The 25,587-nt window shown below is 36.8% G+C and overlaps 1 protein-coding gene across 6 annotated transcripts in view; it reads right to left on the bottom strand.

The window, feature by feature from the left end:
- PTK2 (protein tyrosine kinase 2) overlaps positions 1–25,587 on the bottom strand; it is a 410,474-nt gene that overhangs the window by 21,902 nt on the left and 362,985 nt on the right. For all 6 annotated transcript variants that reach the window (XM_044669284.1, XM_044669268.1, XM_044669260.1 and 3 more), the window contains one exon: positions 25,354–25,485. In XM_044669284.1, the coding sequence (XP_044525219.1) occupies positions 25,354–25,485 (132 nt within the window). The remainder of the gene's footprint in view (positions 1–25,353; positions 25,486–25,587) is intronic.

Genomic DNA, 25,587 nt, shown 5'->3' on the forward strand with positions numbered 1-25,587 from the left:
CCTCTTTTCCCTCAAATTATTATGTATACATTTTTCTATGTATTTTTCCCCTTAAGTTTAATTTAATTTTTCCAATGAGCAAAAGTTGACTCTTTTCCTTTCTCTTCAAGTTCCAGCTATAATCCAATCTTTTACAAAGACTTTCCCAAACCCTCTTAAATCAAGTGTCTTCTTTCTGTTGATATTTCCTATTTATCCAGTTTATAGCTTGTTTGTACCTATTTGCTTGCTTGGTGTTTTCCCCATTACACTGTGAGCTCCTTGAGAGCTATCTTTTGCCTTTTTCACAGTGCTTGGCATAGAGCAGGCACTTAATGAATACTGACTGACTCAAATACAGTGGAACAAAACAAATTCCTCCTTTGGCATTCCCCCTTCCAATACTTCATAATCTGCACCTTGAGCCTATCACCTTGCTGTCAGGAAGTGGAGAGCATGTTACACTAGGAGCCTTCTGAAGTCAAGGCCACTCACTGCACTTGACCAGAGTTCTTAAGTTTTTCAAAGTTGTTTTTCTTAACAATGTTATCTTTTTCTCCTGGTTCTTTTCCATCTTTTATATATTTTGTCCTAGTAAAATGCAGCTTCCTTGAAGGCAAAGACTGTTTTCTTTTTTGTCTTTGTATCCCAGCATAATACCTTGCATGCAGTAGGCGCTACTTAAATGCCAGCTGGGCAGCAGTAGTAGGTAAGCTAAGCTGGTAATCAGGAAGTAGCATGGCTGTGCTTCCCCACAAATACTCTACAAAGTGCATCTAGGAAATCCATCAGACCAATTCATGATTGGGAAATTCAAGGAAAAATACAGTTGGTCATTATTCCAGTCCAGTTTGGCAAAGGGAGACAGAGATGTCTGCAGACACTGGGGACTGGGTATGGCCAAGAGGGGCTTAGTGTGGACTCCATGTAGGGACTGTACTGGCTGCGTACCAGGGCAAGAAGAGAATGGACAAGGTGGGACTTGGCACTGTAAAGGAAGCAGGAATAGGTGCTGGCTAGTACCTGCTGCTCCTTCCCTAGTGCTAGGTCACAGACCCAGGCCACAGGTTGTGCATTGAGCTAGGCCCAAATATAGAAGCAATTATCAGCTGTATGGCTCTGCTCCTAGGAGAGAAAGAAGGTCTCAGAACCAGTCCTCAGACCAGACTAACGCCTTTTGCAGAATTAGAAAGACCAAATAAAAGGGGAGTCTGCACAACTTTCTAGCTGGCTAACAGTGGCTGATTCAAGCAGTAGTTTACTGGCATCTGAAACAGGGGAAAGGTCCCAGATGTGTTGTTCAGGCTCAAACCTACATCGGCTAGATTTCAAGTCAGCCAGTGGCATCTTGGATAGAGTATTATGCCTGGAGTCAGGAAGACCTGAAGTCAAGTCCAATTTCAGACACTAATGTGTGACTCTAGGAAAGTTACTTATTTCTGGTTATCTCAGTTTCTTCAACTATAAAACTGGACTAATAAAAACACTTACCTCTCAGACTTATTGTGAGGATAAGATAATATTTGTAAAAAGTCCTTAGTACAAGGGTGAAGGCTCAGTAGTTAAGAGAGCCAGACCTGGAGACAGTAGGTCCTGGGTTCAAATCTGGTCTCAGACACTTCCTAGCTGTGGGACTCGGGGCAAGTCACTTAACCCCAATTTCTCACCCTTACCACTCTTCTGCCTTGGAACCAATACAGAGTATTGATTCTAAAATGGAAGGTAAGGGATGTTTCACCCCATTCCTCCACCCCTTATTTTCTACATCAGACCTGAAGTTTAGCACTAAGGCTTTTTTGGATCAAACTGCACTGGCAACACTAAAAGCTTGTAGGTTTCCAGCCTGAGCTGTCTCTAAGATCCTAGACTAATACAATTCTCAATATCCCAAGAAAACAGCAACAAGAACCAAAAGGACACAGAACAGGACCACTTCTCTCCAGAAATGCACAGAATCCAGCCCTGAAACAGTCTGTCAGGAAGCAGAGCTGGAAGAATGATCAAATAAATATGAAGATAACAAGGATGCTCAAGAAACAAACAAAAAAGAACAAGAAAATGATTCCAAAATATCTACAAGCAAAATGTTAAAGAAAAACATAGCATGGGCACACACGTTCAATTAGAATTCCTAGAAGAGATGAGTCAAGTGTTTAAAAAAATGTTTTTAAAGTGTTAAAAAATTGTTTTACAAATGAAAAGAGACCACTAGTGGAAACAACTGGAAAAAATAAGTACTTTAGAGTAGAAGGAGAAAAAAATGAAAAAGAAATGAAAGCTGTGGAAGAAATAATTGGAAAGAGAATTAACAGTTTGGCAACATGGTATAAAACCATATCAAATAATTGGAATCTTTGAAAATTAGAATGTATTAAATATCACTTGGGTCAAATGGCTGATAAAATAGAAGAAAATATAAAACAACTAACCTAGAAAAGAGATCAAGAAGAGGTAACTTAAGAATCACTGGATTGCCTAAAAGTCATGATAATAAAAAAAAAGCTCAAGAAATTCTAAAACTATTCAGACCTTTAAGTATTAGAAGAAAAGATAAAAATTAGAAAGGCTCTACCACTGAAAGAAATTCCAAAATGAAAACTCCCAAAAACATTATAGCTAAAATTCAGAACTTCCAGGTCAAAGAAGAAAATACTGCAAGCAGCTAGAAAGAATTTAAGAACCAAGAAACCATAGTGGAGGTAGCTGGTGGTGATAGATACTAGGTCTAGAGTTAGGAAGGTTGGAGTTCTAAAACATCTTCAGATGTTTATTAGCTATGTGACTGTCTCAGTTTGCCACCTGTAAAATGGGGATAATAATAGCACCTACCTCCTAGGGTTGTTATGAAGATCAAATAATATAATAATTGAGCCAGCACAGTGGCTGGCTCAAATTAAGTGTTATGTAAATGTTAGCTATAATTATTATATAACAAAATGTAGTAGCTAACACTATAAAGGAGAAGAGAGTCTGGAATACAATATCCAAAAAACCTAAGGATATAGATTTAGAGTCAAGAGTAATTTACCACAAAAAATGAGTACAATTCTAGAAGGGAAAATAAAACTTCAATGAAATTAGAAGGTTTCTAAGCATTCCTGATGAAAAGATCATATTTTCACAGAAACTTGAAAGTACAAACACAAGAGTCATAATAAAAACAAAAAGAAGAATGAACAATCATAGGGACTAACCTAGGATAAACTATTGACTTTTTAAAATGGGGAGATAATAGCCTTCCTAAAATATGGATGGCACCCAGGACTAAACACAATATCCCAGATATGGTTGTGTTATAACAATAACAAAATAAGATCACCTCTCTTAAGGCAGCCTGTAATCACACTGATTTTCTTGGCTATTGCATAATAGAGTTGGTTCATATAGAACTTTTGGTACACTTTTAAAAAGATTATCTTTTTCAAAGATATTGCTGTCTAGTCATGCTTTTTTCATCTTGTGAAGGTGATTTATTACATTCAAATGTAAGATTTTACAGGAGAGGGATTAAGATTTTTATTTTATTAGATACAGCTTGATGTTCTACCCGATTAAAGATTTGTTTAACTCCTAACTGTGATTCAAGATATTAGCATTTTAATTCAACCCAACAAACATTTTTTAAACTTCATTTTTTTCAATGACTACCTTCTCTCCTTCCTATTTTCTCCCCTCCTAGTAAAAAACAAAAAAACCAAAACTTTTGTAACATATACTTTTTTTTAATTTAAACCCTTAACTTCTGTGTATTGACTTATAGGTGGAAGATTGGCAAGGGTAGGCAATGAGGGTCAAGTGACTTGCCCAGGGTCACAGAGCTGGGAAGTGTCTGAGGCCGGATTTGTGTAACATATACTTTTAATCAAGCAAAACAGATTCCCACAGTGGCAATGTCAGTTAGCTCTGAATTTGGGCCCTCCCACTTTTATCCAGATGGAGCTGCCTCCCTCAGGATAGTCCCTGAAATGGCAACATTACTTGTATTCACACTGCATATTTCAACTGGGTTGGAACCAACCATATTTTATATAATTATAATTTTAAATAGTTTAAATTCAAATATACTTCAGGGATGCATTATTAGGTCAGTACAATCTTGTAGAATCATGAATAGTGAATGAACTGATCAGTTTTTCCATTCTATCTTTATTAAGAGAAGAGGGTGGTTAAAGGAGTACATTTTAGTACATATGTTCTAAGTTTAATGCAATTTTTGCTCCAATGTTCTCTTTTAGGATCAGGGGACACTGAGTATAATCTATTTATGTACCCAAATTATGTGAGATAATTGTCCTTATCCTCTCCTTTTCTCCCTTTAGTGTATTTACTTCTCTCTTCCCCCTTTTCTTCTTTAAAAATCATCAAAACATAACAAAACCACTCCCAGGCCCTCTATTTTATTAGACTCTTTCTATGAATCCTGATGATGACATGGTCCAGAGGAGACAAAACTGCTCATCTCAAGTAGCTAAATGCTAAATGGAATTGCTGATATCTTGGATGACAATCAAGATTTAAATAAATTGTGAACAGGGTAGAACAATGGTCTGAATCTAGTAAGATGAAAATCTATCTCTCCTGTAAATTCTTATATTTGGTTGAAATAAATCATCTTTACAAGACTGAGAGAGGAGAGGCATAGCTAGACAGCAGTTTCTCTGAAAGAGGCATGGGCCTTTTAAAAAGTTCACCAAAAGCTCTATATGAACCAATAGTATGATAATAATAGCTAAGAAAGTCAATGTGCTCTTAAGAAATGCTGTGTCCAGGACAAGAAAGGTGATCATCCTTTTCCCTTCTGCTATGGTACAACCATTGAGGAATATTTTAGCAAGGGTACTGATAAATTTGAGAGAGTTCTGAGGAAGGAAATTTATTCTGGAGAACAGAATATTGAAGAGGGGCAGAATTAGGTATTTTCAAGTATTTCAAGGGAGACCCCATGGAAAAGCATTCAGAATTATTCTGCTTGGCCCCATAGTCTGAACTGGGAGTAATGGGTAAAAGTCACAAAGAAGCAAATTTAAGTTTTCTATGAGAAAAACTTAACAACCAGAATCAACCAAAAGTGGAATAGGTTACTTGGGAAATAGTGGGTTCCCCCTCTCTGGAATATTTAAGCCAAGGCTTGAGGATTATTTGTTGGATATAGTGGAGAAGATTCTTGTTCAGGTATGAGCTTGACTAGATGACTTCTGAGGTCCTAGCAACTCTGTGATTCTGTGAAGTGTAGCTAGACATACTTTGTCTTAAGTTTTAACCTAATATATTTGACAGTGTGCTTAACAGACTCTTGTTGATGTCCTTATTCTTATTGTTAATATTAACTTAATGTGTGCACACCCATTTCTTGCAGATGTGGTGATAGTAAGTTGGGCTGTATATACATATGGCTTACGTAATTTGAGACAATAAGGATGATCTAGTGTGAATAGAAAGACTAAGTGAACCAATGATAAAGCATGATACATTTTTTGGGAGAAATGTGTCAGCAGCAGACAGACAAAACAGGTGTGAATCAGCAATGGGGTGGGGTTCATTTGAAGCTTGTGAACAATGACAGATCTTACGGGAAAGTAGATCCTGAGGAATTTCATTCTTCAAATAGCAGAGGAAACGAAGTCTTCTCTTTTCTCCTCTCTTTTTTTTTTTAAAAAGAAGTTCAAAAAAGGCTTTACTACAAAGTACTACAGAGGAAAGATAAAACTCACTTAAATCAGTATAAATTAAAAAGAAGAAAGTCACATTGTTACATTTTTGCTCAGTCTCTCCTATACTTCTAGGCAAATACCCTGGGAATCCAGGTTAGTTTGGCTTCATTCCCTGTCTCTTCCAGATCTTATTCCCAGAGTTCAGGCACCAGAAATGATTTTGAATATCAGTGTTGGATTAATTACTTCATTTTGGTGATAGATGTTCAGCCCTTCTAGAATTCACATTCCTTTAACAATTAAAAATCTCTTTTTCAAACTAAATATTCTCATTTCCTTTAATCAATCCTCACATGGCATATTCTTTAGTCTTTTCACCAACTTGTTTGTCCACTTTTGGAAACATTCTAGTTTGACTATGTTTTTCCTAAAATATGGTTCCCAGAACAGACCAGAATATTCTTAGGTGTAGCTGGACTTGGCTGAGTATGAAGGAACTATTATCGTCTTTATCTAAATGTTCTCAACAATGGGCAGCTAGGTGGCACAGTGGAGAGAATTCTGGGACTAGAGTCAGGAAGACTCATCTTCCTGAATTCAAATCTAGCCTCAGACACTTAATAGCTATATGACTCTGGTCAAGTCACTGCACTGTCTGCCTCAATATTTTAATTGATGAAATGGGCTAGAGATGGCAAACCACTCCAGTAATTTTGCCAAGAAAACTCCCAATGCAGTCATGAAGAGTCAGATATGTTGAAAAACAACTGAACAAAAATTACAACACAAGCTAGCAGAATATTAGGTGTTTTTTGGGGGGTAGTGGTGGGAGGACCACTATCATATTACATTGTTGACTCAAATTATGTTCAAAATGCATATCCTGATGATTTCCAAAGTAAATTTGTAATCATTTTTCTCCTTTGAATTTTTTATAATGACTTTTAGAATCAACTTTAGAATTGGACATTTATCCTTGTTAAATTCCATTTTATTTGATATTTTCATCTGTTTCTGAATCCTTTCAACAATATTGCTATTTAGCTCAAATCTATATAATCTTATCCAAAAGTATAACATGAAAGTTCGTAGTCTGATAAAATCTAAGTATACTTATGCATGACATTCTCTTAACTACTAGTCTGGTGGCCAGTCAAATAATGAAGCCTGGTATGACTTGTTCTTGATGAATCCATCTTGTTTTTTTTTTGGATCATCATTTTACTTTCTATGCATTCACAAATCATCCCTTTAGTAATATGTTCCAGAATTTTGCCAGAATAAGGAGAAAAAAAAAGCAAGAAAATAAGGATTGAGTTGTTCAGCCTTCCCATGGTTAGTGTCCTATTGGAACTGAATGATGCTCCTGTCATTTCTTTGATTTTTCTCATGCTTATAGCAGTTATTGTTTTCTTGTTTCCTCATCAGCATTCATTCACATATTCAGCTCCTTCTGAAACAGTACTTACGATTCTTTGTTACACTTTTGCATCAGTAAATAAACATTTATTAAGTGTCTACTACTAAATGTTAAGTGTTGCTGATACAAAAAAGGCCCTTGAGGAGCTCACAATCTAATGGAGGACACAACATATATACAAATTCAGAACAAGCAAAGTAGAGGAAAAATGGGAAATATTCAAAACAGGCAAGGCATTAGAATTAAGAGGGACTGCCTGGGAAAGCTTTCAGTAGAAGGCATTTTGTATTAAAAAATGTTTTGAACGAGTCTAAGAGATTCAGCTTATTTGCTGATGAGGCAATTTTAGCTTAGCTCCTAGGTATTATGGTGGAGTACTTAACCTGGAAGTAGAAAGACCTGAATTCAAATCTGGCTTGACTCTGGGCATAAGCTTAAAATATTTAAGCTTCAGTTTCTTCAGCTGTAAAAGGGGGATAATCGTACCACCAACCTTCTTGTGTTGCTTGGGAAAATGAGATACTTGTAAAGCTCTTAGCACAGGGCTTGGCAGATAGGAAGTGTTTAATGAATGTTTGTTTTCTTTCTTCCTTAGATACTTGCCCTATGTGTATTTTTAAAAAATTGGTTTCAAGGAAGTATGCAGCAGTAAGAGCTAGGCAACGGGGGTTAAGTGATTGACTCAAGGTCACAGAGTTAGGAAGTGTCTGAGGCCATATTTAAACCCAGGACTTCTTGTCTCCAGGCCTGGATCTTTACCCACTATGCCACCTAGCCATCCCTATATGTGTTTCTTAAAATCAATGACATTTTTGTATATCTACATTTGTCTCTAAGCAACTCCTTTCCCCTCTCTTTATCTGAATGATTTTTTGCTTATGTGTCTTATGAATGTCTTATGTAAGTGCCTCTTTCCTGGGTCAAGTTGCCTTGCAAAATAATAGGTTCTTGAATCAAACCTATCTTTTTTCTGATATATTCAAAGCTTGCTCTCTCAAAATAAAAGCAGAGGAAGAAAAGAATGGTCCAATATTCCTAATATCAACATTTCGAATAAAACATTAGCAAAGAGATAAGAGAAACATATGAGCAAGATTATATACTATGCTCAAATTGGATCTATACCAGGAATACAAGACTGGCTCAATAGCAGGTAAATTATTAACATAATAGATCATCATATTAATAATAAGAATAACAAAAAATCATTCAGTTTTATCAACAGATGCAGAAAAAGCTTCTGACAAGACAGAACATCCAATCATGTTAACAGAAAAAAAACAGAAATGACAACATCTTTCCTGAATATAATATATATGTACACACATACAGATAAATATGATAATTATCTATATAGATAGCTGTCATATGTAAAACCAAAAACTCTCATTATATGTGATAGGCATAAACTAGAGGATTTTTAAATATGATCAAAGGCAAAGGAAGGATGCCCATTATTACCACTAAATGTCAGTTATAGCAATAAGATAAGAAAAAGAAACTGAATAAACAAAGGCAAAGAGAAAATAAAATTACTGATTTTTGCAGATGATATTTTGGTTTAGTCCTTCCAGAACCAGAGGACTGGGAGAAGAGCAGTCACTCAACAAGGAAGAGTGGGGATCTGAACTCTCAGTCTCTTGGGGCCCTCAGTATCTGGAAAACAATGCCACAGAACCTGCAGTATTCACTCTACCCTGTGTCACCCAACAGAAAATACAATATCGTGGTTCTGTACTCTGCTTCACTAAATATTCTGTTAGAAATAACCCCTAAGACATCAGAGCACAGATGTTACCTAGTGACAGACACAAGGTCAAAAAAGAGCCATATGTAAGCTGTGCTTTCTGGGGGTACATTATCCCAAAACATTAAGGTATAAAACAATAGAAGAGTGAGTTTCAGGTCTCTTATAGAACCAGATGCCAACAGAGTAAGTGACTTGTTGGCTCAATTCCTTCTTCCTGGCATTTAGAGACAGAACAGATTGAACTTGTTCTGTGTCAACATAAGATCTTGGATGGTAGTAGTCCTAGGCAATTGGTAATTCCTCTTTAGCAAATTCCCATCACCAGGTCTTCTTTGATTCACATTTGCAACTAGCTGAGGCAAAATATTTCTTTTTCCTTTCCTTAGTCTCTCATTCTCATCAGGCTCAGCCCTATCTTGGCCAGGAACCGACCTTTGACAGCTCTATCCACTCTGCTTTCTGGAATCACTGATAAACTGTTAATACATTTCATTTCATCTTAGATCACTTTGTTTTTCTACCTATAGTCACAGAAATCTGGTTCTGTCCAGAACATAGTAGAAGTATCCCTTCCACATCACAATTTCCCCCATTACAGATTTCAATATGCTACAGGTTGGCATAAGAAATTAATTGGAAATTTGGGGGGTTTTACAGAAGCCACAGATGACATGTGAAAGCTAGCATGACACAGAAAAGTTTTAGAAATTCAGAAATTTGTAAAATATATCTATAGTGTTGTGTATCATTAACATTTTATTTTTTAATATCATAAATATACATAATTTCTTTTACTATAAACATTCCATAAGAGAAAAAGAAAAAAAAAGAGGTGGCACAGTGGATAGAGTGATGGTCTCAGAGTCAGGAAGATTTGACTTCAAATCCAGTGTTGGGAAATACTTATGTACTCCTGGGCACATCACTTAACTTTTGTCTGCCTCAGTTTCCTCATGTGTAAAATGGTGATTATAAGAAGCACCTACTCTATAGGAGTATGGTGAAGATAAAATGAAATAATATTTGTAAATACTATACACATGCTAGTTAATAGTGGCTGCTAGGTGAAGCACTGGATACACTGGGCCAGGAGTTAGGAATTCCTGAGTTCAAATCCAGCCTTAGACACTTATGATCCTGGGCAAGTCGTTTAATCTGACTTGGTTTTTTCAATTATAGCATTACTCTTTCCTGCTTCTTCTCCTATTTGACTGATTATCCTTCTCTGATTATCCTCCTCTGGGTTGTTTTCCCAGATTCCCCTTTTAGTCTCTTGTTGGATTTCCATCCAAGTTGAGTGTGCATCCCAGGGTTCTGTCCTAGGACTTCTCTTGCCATGCTATTTCATCAGCTTCCATGTATTTAATCAATATTTCAATGTTGATGATTCTCAAATCTACTTATTCAGCCCTCTCTGCTGATCTCTAATCCTCTATCTCCAAATGTCTTTCAGACATCTCAGTCCAGATGTCTTAAACTCAATCTGTCCAGAATGGCATTATCTTTTCTCTTAAACTCTGTCCTCTTCCTAACATCCTGATTGCTAGGAGGGCAGCCAATCACCAGGCTGGAAATCTAGGCATTATCCTCCACTCTTTACTCTCCCTTGCCTCCTTATAACCAATCTGTTGCCAAGGCCTGTTGATTTTCCTTTGTAACATCTTCCTATTTGCCACTTTCTTCCTCTCTTCCCCACTGGTCCACACTTTCATCACTGCACCCCTATTCTGTTACAACAGCTTCTAGTGGTTTCCCTGCTACTGGCCTCTCCTCATTCCAGGTTACTGTCCATATGGCCATCAAGAGTGATTTTCCCAAAGCACAAGTCTGGTGGTGTCACCCTCCTACTCAATAAATAAACTTCAGTGGACTCTGATCACCTCTAGGATACAATCTAAAATCCTTTTTGATCTTAAAAATCTTTCAGAGCCTGCCCCCACTCCCCAACTCCTATTCTTCTATCCAGTAACAATGACCTGCCTATTCTTTTCAAAACACAATACTGACTATAGGCATTTTACTTAATTCTTTAAAACAAACAAAACTCTTACCTTCTGTCTTAGAAGTGATACTAAGGGGGCAGCTGGGTGGCTCAGTGGATTGAGAGTCAGGCTCAAATCTGGCCTCAGACACTTCCTAGCTGTGTGACCCCGGGGCAAGTCACTTAACCCTCATTGCCTAGCCCTTACTACTCTTCTGCCTTAGAATCAATATTCAGTATTGATTCTAAAATAGAAGGTAAGGGTTTAAACAAAAAAGTGATACTAAGAATGGCACCAAGGCCAAAGAACCATAAGAGCCAGGCAACTGGAATTAAGTGACTTGTCCAGGGTCACATAGCTAGGAAGTATCTGAGGACAGATTTGAACCCAGGACCTCCTGTCTCTAGGTCTGTTGCTATCCATTCACTGAACCATCTAGCTATTCTGACTACAGATATTTTACCTGGTGGTCCTCCATGCCTGGAATGTTTGTTCTCTTGGCTTCCTTCTACTTTCAGATAAAACTTCACCTTTTGCATAAGAAATCTTTACCTCAATCTCCCTAAGTTCTAGTGCCCTTCTTTTCATTATCTCCACTTTATCTTCTGTAAAGCTTGATTATTCATACTTGTTTGAATGCCATTTCCCTCATTAGCCAAGGAGTTCCAGTGTTTAACATAATTCATGGTACAAAGTAGGTTATTTACTAAATGTTTAACTAACTAATGTTTACACAGAGTAGTGCCAAAGTGACTTCATTACTTCTTTCCTAATTATTCATGGTATTGAATTCTTCATTGACAGTCAGACCTATGTATGGTACAGTTTGAATAAGGAAGAATATTTAGGACTCTATGGATTCGAAGTATTATAGATGTAGAGTACAGCTGGGAAAGTGGGTCAGAAGTATCATAGAAAAATTGGGGTTTGAGCAAATTTTTCTGAGAAGAATAAGGGAAATAAAGAATCAGAAGAACTTTATAAGTAGTCTACAAAGTTGAGAAGTAATGTAGTATAGTGGAAAGAATGCTGGATCTGCAATCAGAAGGCCTGGATTCGAGTTTTGGCTCAGACACTTATTGTCTTGGGACAAGTCTCCTTCTTTGGACCTCCATTTGTGCATCTATAAAGTGAAGGACTTGGATTAGATAATTTCAGATGTCTTTCTTAACTCTAAATCTGCCATCCAATGATTAATCCACCCCTCCCTCCCGATTTAATAGAAGAGTATACTGGAGCCCAGAGACAAAAACTGACATATTTAATTATCCACAGCTATTCAGTGATCAAGCTAAAACCAAGACTCATATCTAATGACTCCAACTCTAGTGCTTATTAACACTCTAGGAAACTAAGAAAATGGAACAGACATGGGTAATGAGGCAGTTTTGGGATGTTTGTGAAGAATTTAGAAACTGAGTAGATGTGGATCCTAACCTGTGCTTTTATTGGAAGCCACAATTGGATTCTAAGGGATAAGAGAGGTATGGTCAAAATAACCAGATGATGAGGCAGCTTTGGCAATGGCACTGAGGATTTAATACAGGGGCTGGCACTGCAGGGGGTTGTCTAGTAAGAAAGAAATTTTCTATGATTAGTTCACAAGCATTCCTTGAATGCCTATTTTGTTCAAAGGACTGTATGAATTAGGCACTGGGGAAAAGAAAGAAGAAAAGATAAAAAATAAGTTCTGGCTATAGAGATGGGGAGAAAAGGAGAAAGAAGCTGAGACGAATATTTGTTGGAAGGAGAAAGCAGCAGGATCTGGCGACAGTTAGTCGTGAACTCAAGAATAGAACCCAAACCCTCTCACTACCAGCCTTCTGGCACTCATCCTAACTGCCTGTCTCTTGGCACGCATCTTTCATTCACACTGGTTTTGTTTGCTCTGTGTGGAAAATGCCTGTATATTTCCATTCCAAGAACATATAAAGCAAATCTATTTAAGAGAAAAGAGGCCTTTCTCAGGCAAAAATTAAAACTCCATTTTAAGCAAAGTAATACATTAAAGAATGACATAAAAATAAGATAAGCAAGCTATGCATGTTATTTTTCTCTAGCTATGACTGGGAGGAAATGAGATCCTATATTTAGTTTTTTCTTCAAAATGATGCTATTATGAACTGAGCTTACTAGAAAGAAGTACACAGAATGCCCAGGGTAGTAATGGGAAAGAACTTGTACAGTCTAATAATTGGGCCTGAATCCTGTCTTTAGTAAATACTAGCTGTATGACATTGAGTTTTCTGAGCTTTATTTTGTTATCTGCAAAACGGGGATAGAACAGTTACATGACTTATAGTTCTGTAAGGAAAAAGCTTTATTAATCTCAAGTCCTATATAAATATGAGGTATTCATCTTATTCTTTATTAGACCTAATGAGAATATGATAGGGCAGTACCCCATTTTCTCACTATTGAATCAAGAAATCATAAAGTCAGCATTATTGTAGAATCCAAGCTATTCAGAATACACCTATCTCTGGGGAGATTATTTTAAAATGTGAAATCCTGACTTTCTCACATTTTCACATATCATTCCATTCAGTAACAGCAATGAGATTGGCTTTGGGAGGCTGCTATAGTCACAGAACAAAATTCTTGAGCACTGATGGTATTTCCTTTAAGGTTGACAATGAACCTTGAACCTGCTGCATTGAGATCATCCAAGTGCTAATTCCCACAGGAGTTTGCATTTAGGAGTCAACTGGAGCAATGAAACTGCTTTATGCATCTATTATAGTGTTAGACATATATATAAAAGGCTTAGTAAAGTCTGGGTTAAAGTCACTGATTCTTTATGTGGCCTTGACCACCAGCAACAAAATGACTCATTTATTTAACCCTCGTAAGTTTTACCAGACATTTTTGATAACAAAACTCCATTTGACTGAGGAGGAAACCAGAGGGGTTAAACTGGTTGCACTTGATGGTCACACAGAGAGTAAGCTGATGAAGATAGAAATGAACCTAGGTCTGGCTGAGCACTTTTCACCATGTCTTATGCTTTCTAAACCCCAGTTTCCCCTTCTATATGAGGGAGTTGGACTATATAATAATTAATGATATCTATAATTCTGACTTAAGAAATAAAATCCTTAAAAGGAAAACTCAGTCCGATGTCATGTTGTCTGCTCAACTTCTCAGGAAGGCAAGGGGCCTGATTTAAAGAAAGGTTGGCAAAGCATTGTGAAACATCAAAAATATACACAGACATTAAGAGGTCTTATTGTTGCTCCTCAAAACCAGTGGAATGGGGTTTTGTCTAGCCAAAATGGATTATGCTGATCCTACACTCTTCTACCTCTGGGCATTTGTGCTATCCATTTTATGCCTTGGACTCACTTCCTTTTTTTTTTTGAAATCCTTCTTCTTTAAAGCCCAGCTCAGTTGCTAGTCCTTTCCCCCTCTTCAGTTCATTTTTCCTTTGCTCTTATCAGATTTTACCTTCTAACATCAACCAATTAACCAACAAGGATGTACTGTGTACCTATTATATGTAAAGCACTATTCTAGGTGCTAGGAACATGAATGCAATAAATGAAACAATCTTTACTTACAAAAAACTTGGCATATGTTGAATAAATACAAAGTGTAGTTAAACAGAAAATTGTTTGAGAGAGAGAGGCCAATGGCAATTGAGGGGATCAAGTGAGATTTCATAGAGAAGTTAGTGCTTGAATTGCATCTTGAAGGAAGAGAATTCTATGAGTCAAGAGTCTACTCCAGGCATGGAGAAAGTAAATGGTATACCAACTGCAAGGAACAGAAAGAAGGTCAGTTTGAATAAATCACTTAAGGTGAGGGGTAGTAATATATATAATGAGACTTGAAAGATAGGCTAAATCAAAGTGTGTGTGTGTTGTTTTTTTTTTAACCCTAACCATATCCTCCTATTTTAGTATCAACAGAAACTGGCAAGGGCTAAGCAAAAGGGACTAAGTGACTTGCCCAGTCACATAGCTGGGAAATGCCTGAGGCCAGATTTAAACCCTAGTCTTCTTGACTCCAGTCCTGACGCTCTATCCACTGTGCTACCTAGCTGCCTCCGTGAAGAGCTTTAACATTTAAATGGGATAGCTTTTCTATTTGATCCTAAAGGTAACAATGAAGTCATTGGAGGTTCCTGAGTGGGATAGTGAGGTGATTAGATTTGTGCTTAAGAAAAATCACTTTGGTAGAAGCATGTGAAGACTGACTAAAGTGAAAGGGACTTGGGGCAGGGAGAGTAAAGAGGAAATCATGGCAATAAAATAGACAAGAAGCAATGAGGATCTGAAGAAACATGGTAGCTGCTTAGTTTTGTACAGAGAAAGAAGTTGGGCTCAGTTGATGAAAGAGCACTGGACCTGGAGTTAGAAGATCCAAGTGCAAATGCCACTCTGAATATATGTGAGATCCAGGAAAAATCAATTTCCATCTCCGAACCTTAGTTTCCTCATCTATAAAACGAGGAGGTTAAACTTGATGACCTTTTTAAATTTATTACAAATTTCATGTAATAACAATTTACACATAAGTTTTCCAAAGTTATATGATCCAAATTGTCTCCCTCCATTCTTCTTCTCCCCCTCTCCTAGAGCTGGCAAGTGATTCAATCTGGGTTATACATGTATTATCTCGCAAAATATATTTCCATATCATTCATTTTTGTAAGTGAATAATCTTATAAAACCAAAACCCCAGAACATATATCCAAATAAACTAGTGATAAATCATATGCTTTCACTCAGTGACCTTTAAGGCCCTAAATTTATGATTCTAATTCTAATAATCTACAATTCTATAATCTAATCTATTCTATGCAGCTATGACTCTGATGGCATTTTTAGATGGGTGAGAAACCCAGCCTAAATATTACAAAAATCTCTTCAAAGGAGGAAATACAACATGCTGAAAACTACTTTTTTAAGTCCATTAAGTGAAGATTATCAACTTATACAAGATACCAAATGATCTAGTATGAATGTTGCATAGCTAGTCTGTGGAATTCAATTTGATACAATCCAAAAATGAACCAAATTAATTCCATTTCAGAAACATTTTTAAGTGCCAAACCAACTCTGTACAGAACTCTCTGTTAGGTGGTGGACACTGCTAATTATTGCTATAGATCAGTGATTACCAAAGTGGGTGCTGCAGCGATCCAGGGGGGTGGTGATGGCCACAGGTACATTTATCTTTCCTATTAATTGCTAATAGGAATTAAATAAATTAATAAATAGGAATTAAATAAAAAACTAATTTCTAGGGGGCTAAGTAATATTTTTTTCTGGAACAGGGGTGGTAGGCCAAAAAAGTTTGGGAACCACTGGTCTAGATCAAAGATAACTATGAAGATGGAGGCCATGATTCAGCTTGTACTGTGGAGATGCTACACAAAACCAAGGATTTCCATTGCCAGCAAAGATGTGTAAAGTTTTCACCATATTCTGCTTCCTGATGAACAATTCATGGATTGATATAGAAGAAAACAAGTTAAAAAGGCCAGGATGTGTCCTGAGAGGCTGGCCAAGTTTGGTGCCAATTTGATATCAAGCTTCTAACATAAGTAAAGAACTATAAAATAGTATCTAGCACTCTATTTCAGTTCTTAACCTTTTTTTTTTTTTTCATGGATCCCTTTAGAAGTCTGGTGAAGCCTACAGATTCATCAGAATAGTGTTTTTAAATGAATGAAATAAAATGCATGCTGTTACAAAGGAAATCAATTATATTGAAATATAGTTCTCTAAAGTAAGAAACAAGTTCACTCAATGTGAGCTTAATACAAGCTTGTTATCTATATAATAGAAGCCCTAGAAATGTCAAAGGTATTTCAAGAAGTTTAATATTATCTCTAAAATATAATCAGACAGTTATTAATACAATATCCTTGTATACTAACTACATGGATCTATAATTTTTGTAGTGAAGGTACTTACTGATGTAGACCACAGCTCCAGAATCAATCAACTGATCAATCAACAACCATTTAATTAACCCTACTATGAGCCAGGCAGTATGATAGGGGACATAAATACAAAAGACAGGCCTTGTCTCAAGGATCTTACAGTTCACTAAGGCATATAACATATACACAAAGAAGCAAACACAGGATGTATACCAAATAAATACAAAAAGTCTACTGAAGGGGGAGAACTAACAATTAGGAACATTAAGGAAGGCCTACTGAAAGTGGGGTCCCTTAAGTTGTGCTTTGTAGGGAGGTAGAAGTTCCAGGAGAAAGTGGTAAGGAAGGTCAAGGAGATTCTGTGCAAGGAGACAGAGATAGGAGATGGAATGTCATGGTCAACACATGGCAAATAAATCAATTTGACTGGAGTATAAAACATGTGAGGGAAACTAATATGGACTCAGACTGAAATATGGTAGGCTTGAGACAGACTGTGAAGATCTTTAAATACCAGACAGAAAAGTTCATATTTTATCCAAAGAGCAATGTGTCTAAAATAGGGGAGGGACATGATTAGCCTTTGTGTTAAGAAAATTCCTTTAACAACTGTTTGGAGGATAGACTGGAGGAAGTAGAGTCTAAAGACAGAGGGTATTATTGTCAGAAAGCTACTGAAATAGTTCAGGTGAGAGGTGAAGAGGGATTGAATTATGGAGGTTATTTGTTTTACTGGCTGATCCCCATGTTTGGAACTTTCTCCATCTCTCCCTCTGGACTTTCCTGGCTTCCTTCAGCGAGACAAAGGGGAAGAGAGAGATGGAGAGAGAAAATGAAAATGGAGAGAGAAAGGCTGGAGACAGAAAGATAAGAGAGGACAGGGGAGGGAATGAGTATAAAGATAGAAGATTTAGGACAGAGCCTTGGGGATTCATGGATGATGTGCTCACAAAGTAGACTAAAAAAATTAAGTCTAAATGTAGGAAATGGGCCATCATAGAACAGAATTACAAAACCTGAAGGTTGAGATAGAGAAGGAAGACATCAGTCAATAGTGTCAAGCGGCGCAGTGGAATTAAAAAGGAAAACGTCTGGGAAAAGGCCATTGGATTTAGTAATAGAGATCATTACAAAAGCCATTATCTAATAGAGAAATGGTTAAAAGATATTAACAGATAGTTTTCATAATACAAAGAAATGACCATGTTGAGGGCTGCTTCAAATGCAAATCAAAACTATCCTGAGGTTTCATCTCACTCAGAAAATTGGTAAAGACAAGAGAGGAACAAGTAATGTTGGAGGGATTGGAAGGAGAAAGAAAAATATATAAATGTCTTGTTGGAACTGTGAAAGGGTATAAGTTTTCTGGAAGCAATTTAGAATTATGTGACTATAATCTCCAAAAACTCTGACCCAGATATTTTGTTGCTAGGCATATCCCTCAAGTTGGTTGTGAATGAAAAGAATGGTTCAGTATAACACCAAAATGGCACTCTTTGTGGTAGCAAAGATCTGGAAACAAAGTAGATGCTCATCAATCAGGGACTGGCTAAACAAATTGTGGCACATGGAAATGGTAAATCTGATGATAGAGAAACATGTAAAGACTTTTACGAATTCAAAATGACATAAGCAAAGCTAGGAAATAAATATACATAATGACTACAATGACATAAATGGAAAGATCGACTACCATAAATCAAAGGAAACTATGAAATTATAAAGTCCAAGCTTGACTGCAAAGAAGAGATAAGCCTCTTTTTCCCCACTATTTTGAAAAGGTAGAGGTCCATGAATGTAGAACATGGCATTGCTGAGTGGGTTTCAGCAAAATTTATCTCTCAAACGAAATGACGTAAAGTGAGCACATAACTTAAAAGGATGCTGAGTAAATGTAGCTCACATGCATCAAATTTCCACCTACACAGCATACAATATCAGATTGTTGAAATGTACTGAATGGTTTAAAATTTTTTTTTCTACTCTTACTCCTCAAATTAAAAAAAAGTTATATTGAAGATATTATTATGCCTTTGGATAGATTAATATATCATCGCAGACTTTGAAGAGAGCAATATCATTCTAATGATGAGGATAATAGCTGAACTGAAATGGGTTGAAAAGTGAATGGGAGTTGAGAAATTGGAAACAATGAGTATAGATAACTTTTTCTAGCAATTCGGTTGTGGAAGGCAGTTGATAAAAATATAATCTTGAAAGGATGGCATGATCAAATGCTTTTTTTAAAAAAGATGTGGCTCATCTAGGAATTTCTGGAGGCAGCAGGGAGGGAGCAAATAGATAATCAAAGGTTGAAAATTAGAAAGGGAAAAATGATAAATTGGAAGAGATGCTAAAGGACAGGATCAAGGACACAATCAAGTTCCCAAGAAGGGCCATCTCATTCTCCAAGAAGATGTTAGGTTTACTTTAAGGGTATCCTGTGGAGAGGGAGCTTGAGAGAGACAGACTTTATCAGTGAAATATGGATTTTTCCTTTTTGGGTTAAATCAACCATTCCAAACTAAAGGAAAGAGTAGTATCTTGATTAGCAGCATTATTACTTTCATTTCTTTTTCCTTTTAATCTATATACTAACTACATGAAAGGTATAACATAGCTATTACCAAAAAACAATAGTTAACTCCTTTATCAGAAAAAAGGAAGGGGGTCAAAGGATAGGGCTAATACTAGACAGCTTTAAAGCTCTTTCCAGGGATGACAGTCTTAAGAATTTCTGTGGCTGAAAAATTCATTGCCTTGTAGTCAACCTGGTGGTGACTTTTTACAAACTTAGCTGGGTCAGGATTCAGAAAAGGAACATACAGTCGAACATTGAGTGTATATCTGGAGCTTTTACATTTTGGAATGACTAGTCAGAGAATTGTGCTGAGAACCCAGGCAACTATGTCACAGTGAGGATTACAGTAGGTTTTAGGTATGCAGGAAATAGATAACAGCTGTATCTCCAAGCTCAAATGCAAAGAATCTTAGATTTGTAAAGATGTTATCTAGTTCCACCTTTTCCTGAAACCTGAATCACCTATACAATATTCACTCTAAGCACTCACTCAATCTCTGCTTTAATAATTTTGATGAAAGTGAATTTTCCATCTATAGAGACAATTCTTTCCACTGTTGGGCAGTTCTAATTGCTGGGAAGTTCTTCCTTAAATAGTGCTGAAATCTGTCTCACTGTAATATTTTTTCTCTGATCCTAGTTCTGTCCTCTGGGCCCAATAAGGATGTCTAATTCCTCTATTCAAATGATGGACTTTGAACTATTTGAAGGCATAGCACCTTCAGTTCTTAGGTATCTCAATTCTAGTTTTATCTCTCTTCTTTTCTCTTCCTTCCTCCTCTTTCTTCTCCCTCTCTCCCTTTTTCAGTGTGACATGGTTTAATTCCACTAAGACTATTTCATCCTAGACATTCTCTATTTTGTCAACGATGCTCCTAAAATGTGGTCCCTTGAGTTGGCTCAAACCTTCAGATAGATTAATCATCACCTAATTTATTTATTTGCTTATTTGTTTATTGGATCTACGTGCCTTTTTAAAAAAATTAATTTATTTTATTTAGAATATTTTTCCATGGTTACATGATTCATGTTCTTTCCCTCTTCTCAAATCCCCCCGTGCTCCCAAATGACATGCAATTCCACGAGGCTTTACATGTATCATTGATAGACCTATTTCTATATTATTGATAGTTGGACTAGAGTTATTGTTTAGCATCTACATCCCCAATAATATTCCCCCTCAACCCATGTGTTCAAGCAGTTGTTTTTCTTCTGTGTTTCTACTCCTACAGTTCTCCCTCTGGATGTGGATAGTTTTCTTTCTTATAAGTCTCTCCACCTTGTTCTGGATGATTGCATTGCTGCTAGTAGAGAAGTCCATTACATTCAATTTTACCACAGTGTATCAGTCTCTGTGTACAATGTTCTCCTAGTTCTGCTCCTTTCACTCTTCAGATGGGTTAATTATGATACAGCCCAGTAGGAACTATTAGAGAGCCCATGCTCTGGTTACTAGTCTTCTATTATTGCAATGTAAGAATATATATATATATGTCATATATATATATATAATATATATTTAGTGGGGTGGAGGGGCTCTCATACTAATGGTTCACTTAGCCTTAGGGTCACTGAAGCCACCAGGTCTTTTTTAACATGAATTGTAGTCTAACCGCCTTCATGGACTTTATCAAGTCCTTGACTTAAAAGATTTTATAATTTAGTTGGGAAATCAATCTAACACTTGTTAAACCCTAACTTGGATAGCAAAATAAGTATATTACCTGATGATTGGTTTTGCAACTGAATATGTGGACTTCTAATTTATTTAATACAAAACTCATGAACTTGCAAATAAAGATCCCTTTATAATGACTGTGCCATGATAAAGGAAAGCATAAGGCAGGGGGAATAAAATGAAGACTAGCTCAGGGGATCACTCTATACCAGTGATGGGCAAACTATTCCCAATGGGCCAGATCCAGGCCATAGTTTGCCCATCACTGCCTTAAGGAATTCCCTAATCACTACACCCCCACATCCAGATGCAGTGATTAGGGAATTGGTGCTTAAGGCAGTGATGAGCAAACTTTAGGCCTGAATCTAGCCCATTGGGAATAGTTTGCCCATCATTGCTCTATACTAGAAGAGTATCTCTCAGTGTTGACAAAATGAAAAGCAAAAAGACTGAGGTTCAAGTCTTGCTAGTAGTGTGACAAGGAGGAAGTCATTTAACACCTTTCTTAGTCCTAGTCTCTTCATTTGACAAATGGGGAGAATGTAATTTGACTCAACAAATATTTATTAAATGCCTTCTATGGAGCAAGGTTCTATGTTAGGTGCCGGGATTAAAAAGGTATGATAGAGTTCTTGCCCTCAAGATACTTATATTATCTATCTCAGGTAGCAGGGAGGGTCACAGGATAATAGACTTAGAGCAGAAGGAACTTAGAAGTCATGGAATCCTGTCTCATCACTTACAGAAGAGGAAAGTGAGACCAGAGAAGTTAAGTGACTTGCCCAGAATCATACAGCTAATACAGGTGTCTGAGGTGGGATTAAAATTCAAATCTTTTTTGCCTTCTAGTCCAGCATGCTATAGAATAGTGCCTGTCAAATGTCAAATAATGGAAACAAAGAAGAGAATCAGACAAAATGCTTTAGGAAACTATGAGGTGTAATATAAATATGAACTCTTATTATTTGCATAATAATACAAATAATGCTTGTATAAAGATGGCATGTTTGATGCAGATGCACAAGGAAACAGGGAACCTACAACTCTTGCAGATTTCACTAGTATGGGTCCCTATACTAAATCAGATTTTTAGCTCCTCTGTGCCTTAGCAGAAGGTTTTTTTATGAATTACTGTGGCCCCTCAAAAATTTATCATCTGGTGAGGGGTCTCTTGAAATTTTAGCTAGTCTGGACTTTGAATAATAGACAGTAGAGCAAAATCACTTTGGCAGATTTGTAAAGAATGGATTTGAGTGAGGAAAGACTTGAGTAAGATGACCAATTATAAGAGAGCTAAACAGTTTAGTCAAGAAAGTGATAAGGGCTGGAACTAAGGTGGTAGTTGTATATATATAGAGGTAAGAGATGTTGTGGGGAAAAAATATGAAAAGATCTGGCAACTGGTTATGATTATGCAATGAGTGAGAGTGAGAAACTGAGGATGACACTAGGGTTGTAAGCCTAGACCAGAAGGATAGTAGCATCCTTGAGAGAAAGAGGGAAGTTCACAAAAGAGGTGTTAGGGCATGAATGATAAGATAATTAGGATTCAAAAAAAAAACCCCATTAAGCTTGAGATTCCTATCTGTTAAGTAATGATAACGTGGGCTGGGGAGGGGAGGGGGGTCTCAAGAGAGAACCAGAGGCTGAATAAACAGATCTGGGAATCATTTGTATAGAGATGATAATTGAATCTAGAGGAGCTGATGTGATTCCTAACTGAGATAGTATAACAAGAAACAAGGGCCTTGTTAGGGTGGAGGCTTGAAGTATACCCAGGACTTAGGAGAGCAAGAGGTGGATGAAGGTCCAAAAAAAATATGGTAATACTGAGGCAGGTAAGAAGGTGAAGCATTGTCACAGAACTCAGAGAGAAAATAGAATCCAGGAGGCTGTCAACAGTGTCAAATAGTTAGGGAAGATGAAGACTGAGAAAAACACATTAAATTAGGAAAGGACATATGGGCAAACTCAATACATCTAAAAGTGAACTCATCGGTTTTTTTCTTTCTAATGCACCTCTCTTTAGAAATTCCCTGTTCTGTTGATGGCACTACCATCCTGGCAGGAATCAAAGTTCACAACCTCAAAGTCATCTTCCACTTTTCATTCTCACTTACCTCATATAGTTAATCTGTTGTTAAATCTTGTCATTTCTTTTTCTATAACATCTCTCCCCTATGTCCCTTTCCCTCCACACACACAACTAACACCACTTCTCCTTGTTATGTCTAGCCTGGACTACTGAAATATTCTTTTAGTTCATTTCCCTGTTTCAGGGATTGACTCTTCTTCTTCTTTCACATAGTCAAATATTTGCCAAATTTTGTTGTTTTTAATTCCAAATTTCTCATATTCATCGGCTTATCTCCACTCATAAGTCACTACTCTAGCTTGGGCCCACATTACTTCTCATCTGGACTATCACAACTGTTTCAGAAGTAGTCTGCCATAAGTGTCTCCCATTACCCACAGAGTCACCCACTAAAGGGATTTTCCTAAGCCTTGAATCTGAACATGCCACTCCTGCACTGAATACTCCGGGGTCTAGTACTCCTAGGATCAAATATAGAATGCTCTTATTTGGCATTTAAAACATTTTGCAAATGGTCTCCAACCCATCTTTCCAAATTTACTACATATTATTCCCCTCCCCACATTGTAGGATTCAGTCAAGTTACACTCCTTATTTTTCTTGATACGCAACATTTCATCTTCTCTTTATTTCTTTGCAGTTTATGCTTAGAACACACTCCTTTCCCCACCTTGCCTTCAGCACCATCTTCTACAGGATGTCACTCCTGATCCTCCCTGCTGTTAGTGCACACATACCTTGCAGTTACTTTGAAATGACTGTGCTATTCTACACATATACTGCATGTAAGTACATGTGTGTCTATAAGCTCCTTGACAACAGGGAATGTTTTGCTTCTGTTTCTCTATTTCCACTATTTGACATAATGCCTTTTACATGGAGAGTGCTTAATAAATTTTTTTTTAACTAAAAGTTTACTAAATCAAACTAAATTGGTTTTGCTTAGCTGTTTTTCCCTTGTCATAAGAGGGTTAAGTGGGGAAGAAATATATCAGGGAAATGAATGACATAAACCACCCCCCCCCCAAATCAATGACTTAAAAAAGTAATTCAAACAATAATTAATTTCACCTAAAAATATAGAACATCAGTTCTACAAAACTAATATTTGTATCACAACTTTACCAGTGTTTCAAAATGTAAATACATAAAAAAAAAGTTCAAAATGAACATGTAGAAGAGGAGATAGGGAGGTACCATAAAATGTCTTAAAATGAAAGAGAAGAGTGTTTATAGGCCTTTGAATGCTGACTGTGATTACTGGCAAACTTTTGGGAACAAATTTCTAAAAAGAAGCTTTGTGAATATATAGAAAAGGAAGTAGTTATATAAATAACCTGCATACCTTCATTATGGACATGTCAGGCAAATCTCATTTCCTTTTCTAATTGGACATTCTGTACATATATTTTACCTAGATTTTAGCATTTGGAAAAAAAAGGCTTTTCTGTCCTTGTGATCAAGGTGCAGAGATATGAACTAGGTGGTATGTAATTAGAATTTTGTACCCTAGGACTCCATTTCCCAGAATCCCACTTTTGTCCTCATGTGAGAAAGGTACAGCTATATAGAAGTTCATCTGGAAAAACTTAGGGGTTTCAATGGAATGTAAGCTCATTATGAGCCAACAATGACATGGCAATCCCCCCCCCCAAAAAAAAGCTAATGTGATCGTTGGCTACTATTGTGAACAGAATGAGAGAGGTGATAATCTCACTGAATTAGAAGAGAATACTGTTGTTGAGTTTTGTGTGCTATATTTTAAGAAGGTTATTAACAATATGGAAAAAATTCAGGGGAAGGCAACCAGGATGGACAGAGATCTTGAGATAATGCCATATGAGGATCAGTTGAAGGAAGTATCATTTTATAACTGGGAGGAGAGTATCTATCCAAATATAACATAGTCTTCCTTAAATATATGCAGGGCTGTCATGTAGAATAGAGATTAGATGTGTTCTAAATTTTCTGTTGAATTAATAAGCCTCACAGAATCTCAGAATTAGATGGGATCTCAGAGGTCATTTATTACAACTGCAAAGGAATCCCTATGACAACACCAATGACAAATGGTCATCCAGCCTATTTTTGAAGACTTCCAGTGATGAGTAAACCACTATTTCCAAGGCACTTGTTGAGAACTTGAAGTTTTAGGAAGTGCTTCCTTCCTCTGAGAAGGAATCTGCAATTTCTACCTCTTACTCTCAGTTCTGCTTTCTGGGGCCAAGCACAAGAGAGGTCATATCCTTAAAAAAATACAAGAATCTATAACTATTGGACAGGGTTTTCAAAATTGTGAGGTATAGTTCTTTGAGTACAATTACCAAAAATCTTTCTTCCTTCTCAAGCCAACGCTGATCTTCTTCCATTTCTTGCTGCTGTCGTATCAACCTCTCTTCCATAAGATGTGCTGGAAGGACTTGGCCTAATCCCCTCATATCCAATGTGGCAGAGTCCTGAATGAAGAGAAAAAACAAAGCCCATACCTTCATTAAACCAATTTGTTTTCTGTACTGCTAGTACATTTTTCTGAATGAATTTCAAGGAGCAAAACAAAC

This window comes from Gracilinanus agilis, chromosome 1 (genome assembly GCF_016433145.1).
Source record: "Gracilinanus agilis isolate LMUSP501 chromosome 1, AgileGrace, whole genome shotgun sequence".
Classification (NCBI taxonomy): domain Eukaryota; kingdom Metazoa; phylum Chordata; class Mammalia; order Didelphimorphia; family Didelphidae; genus Gracilinanus; species Gracilinanus agilis.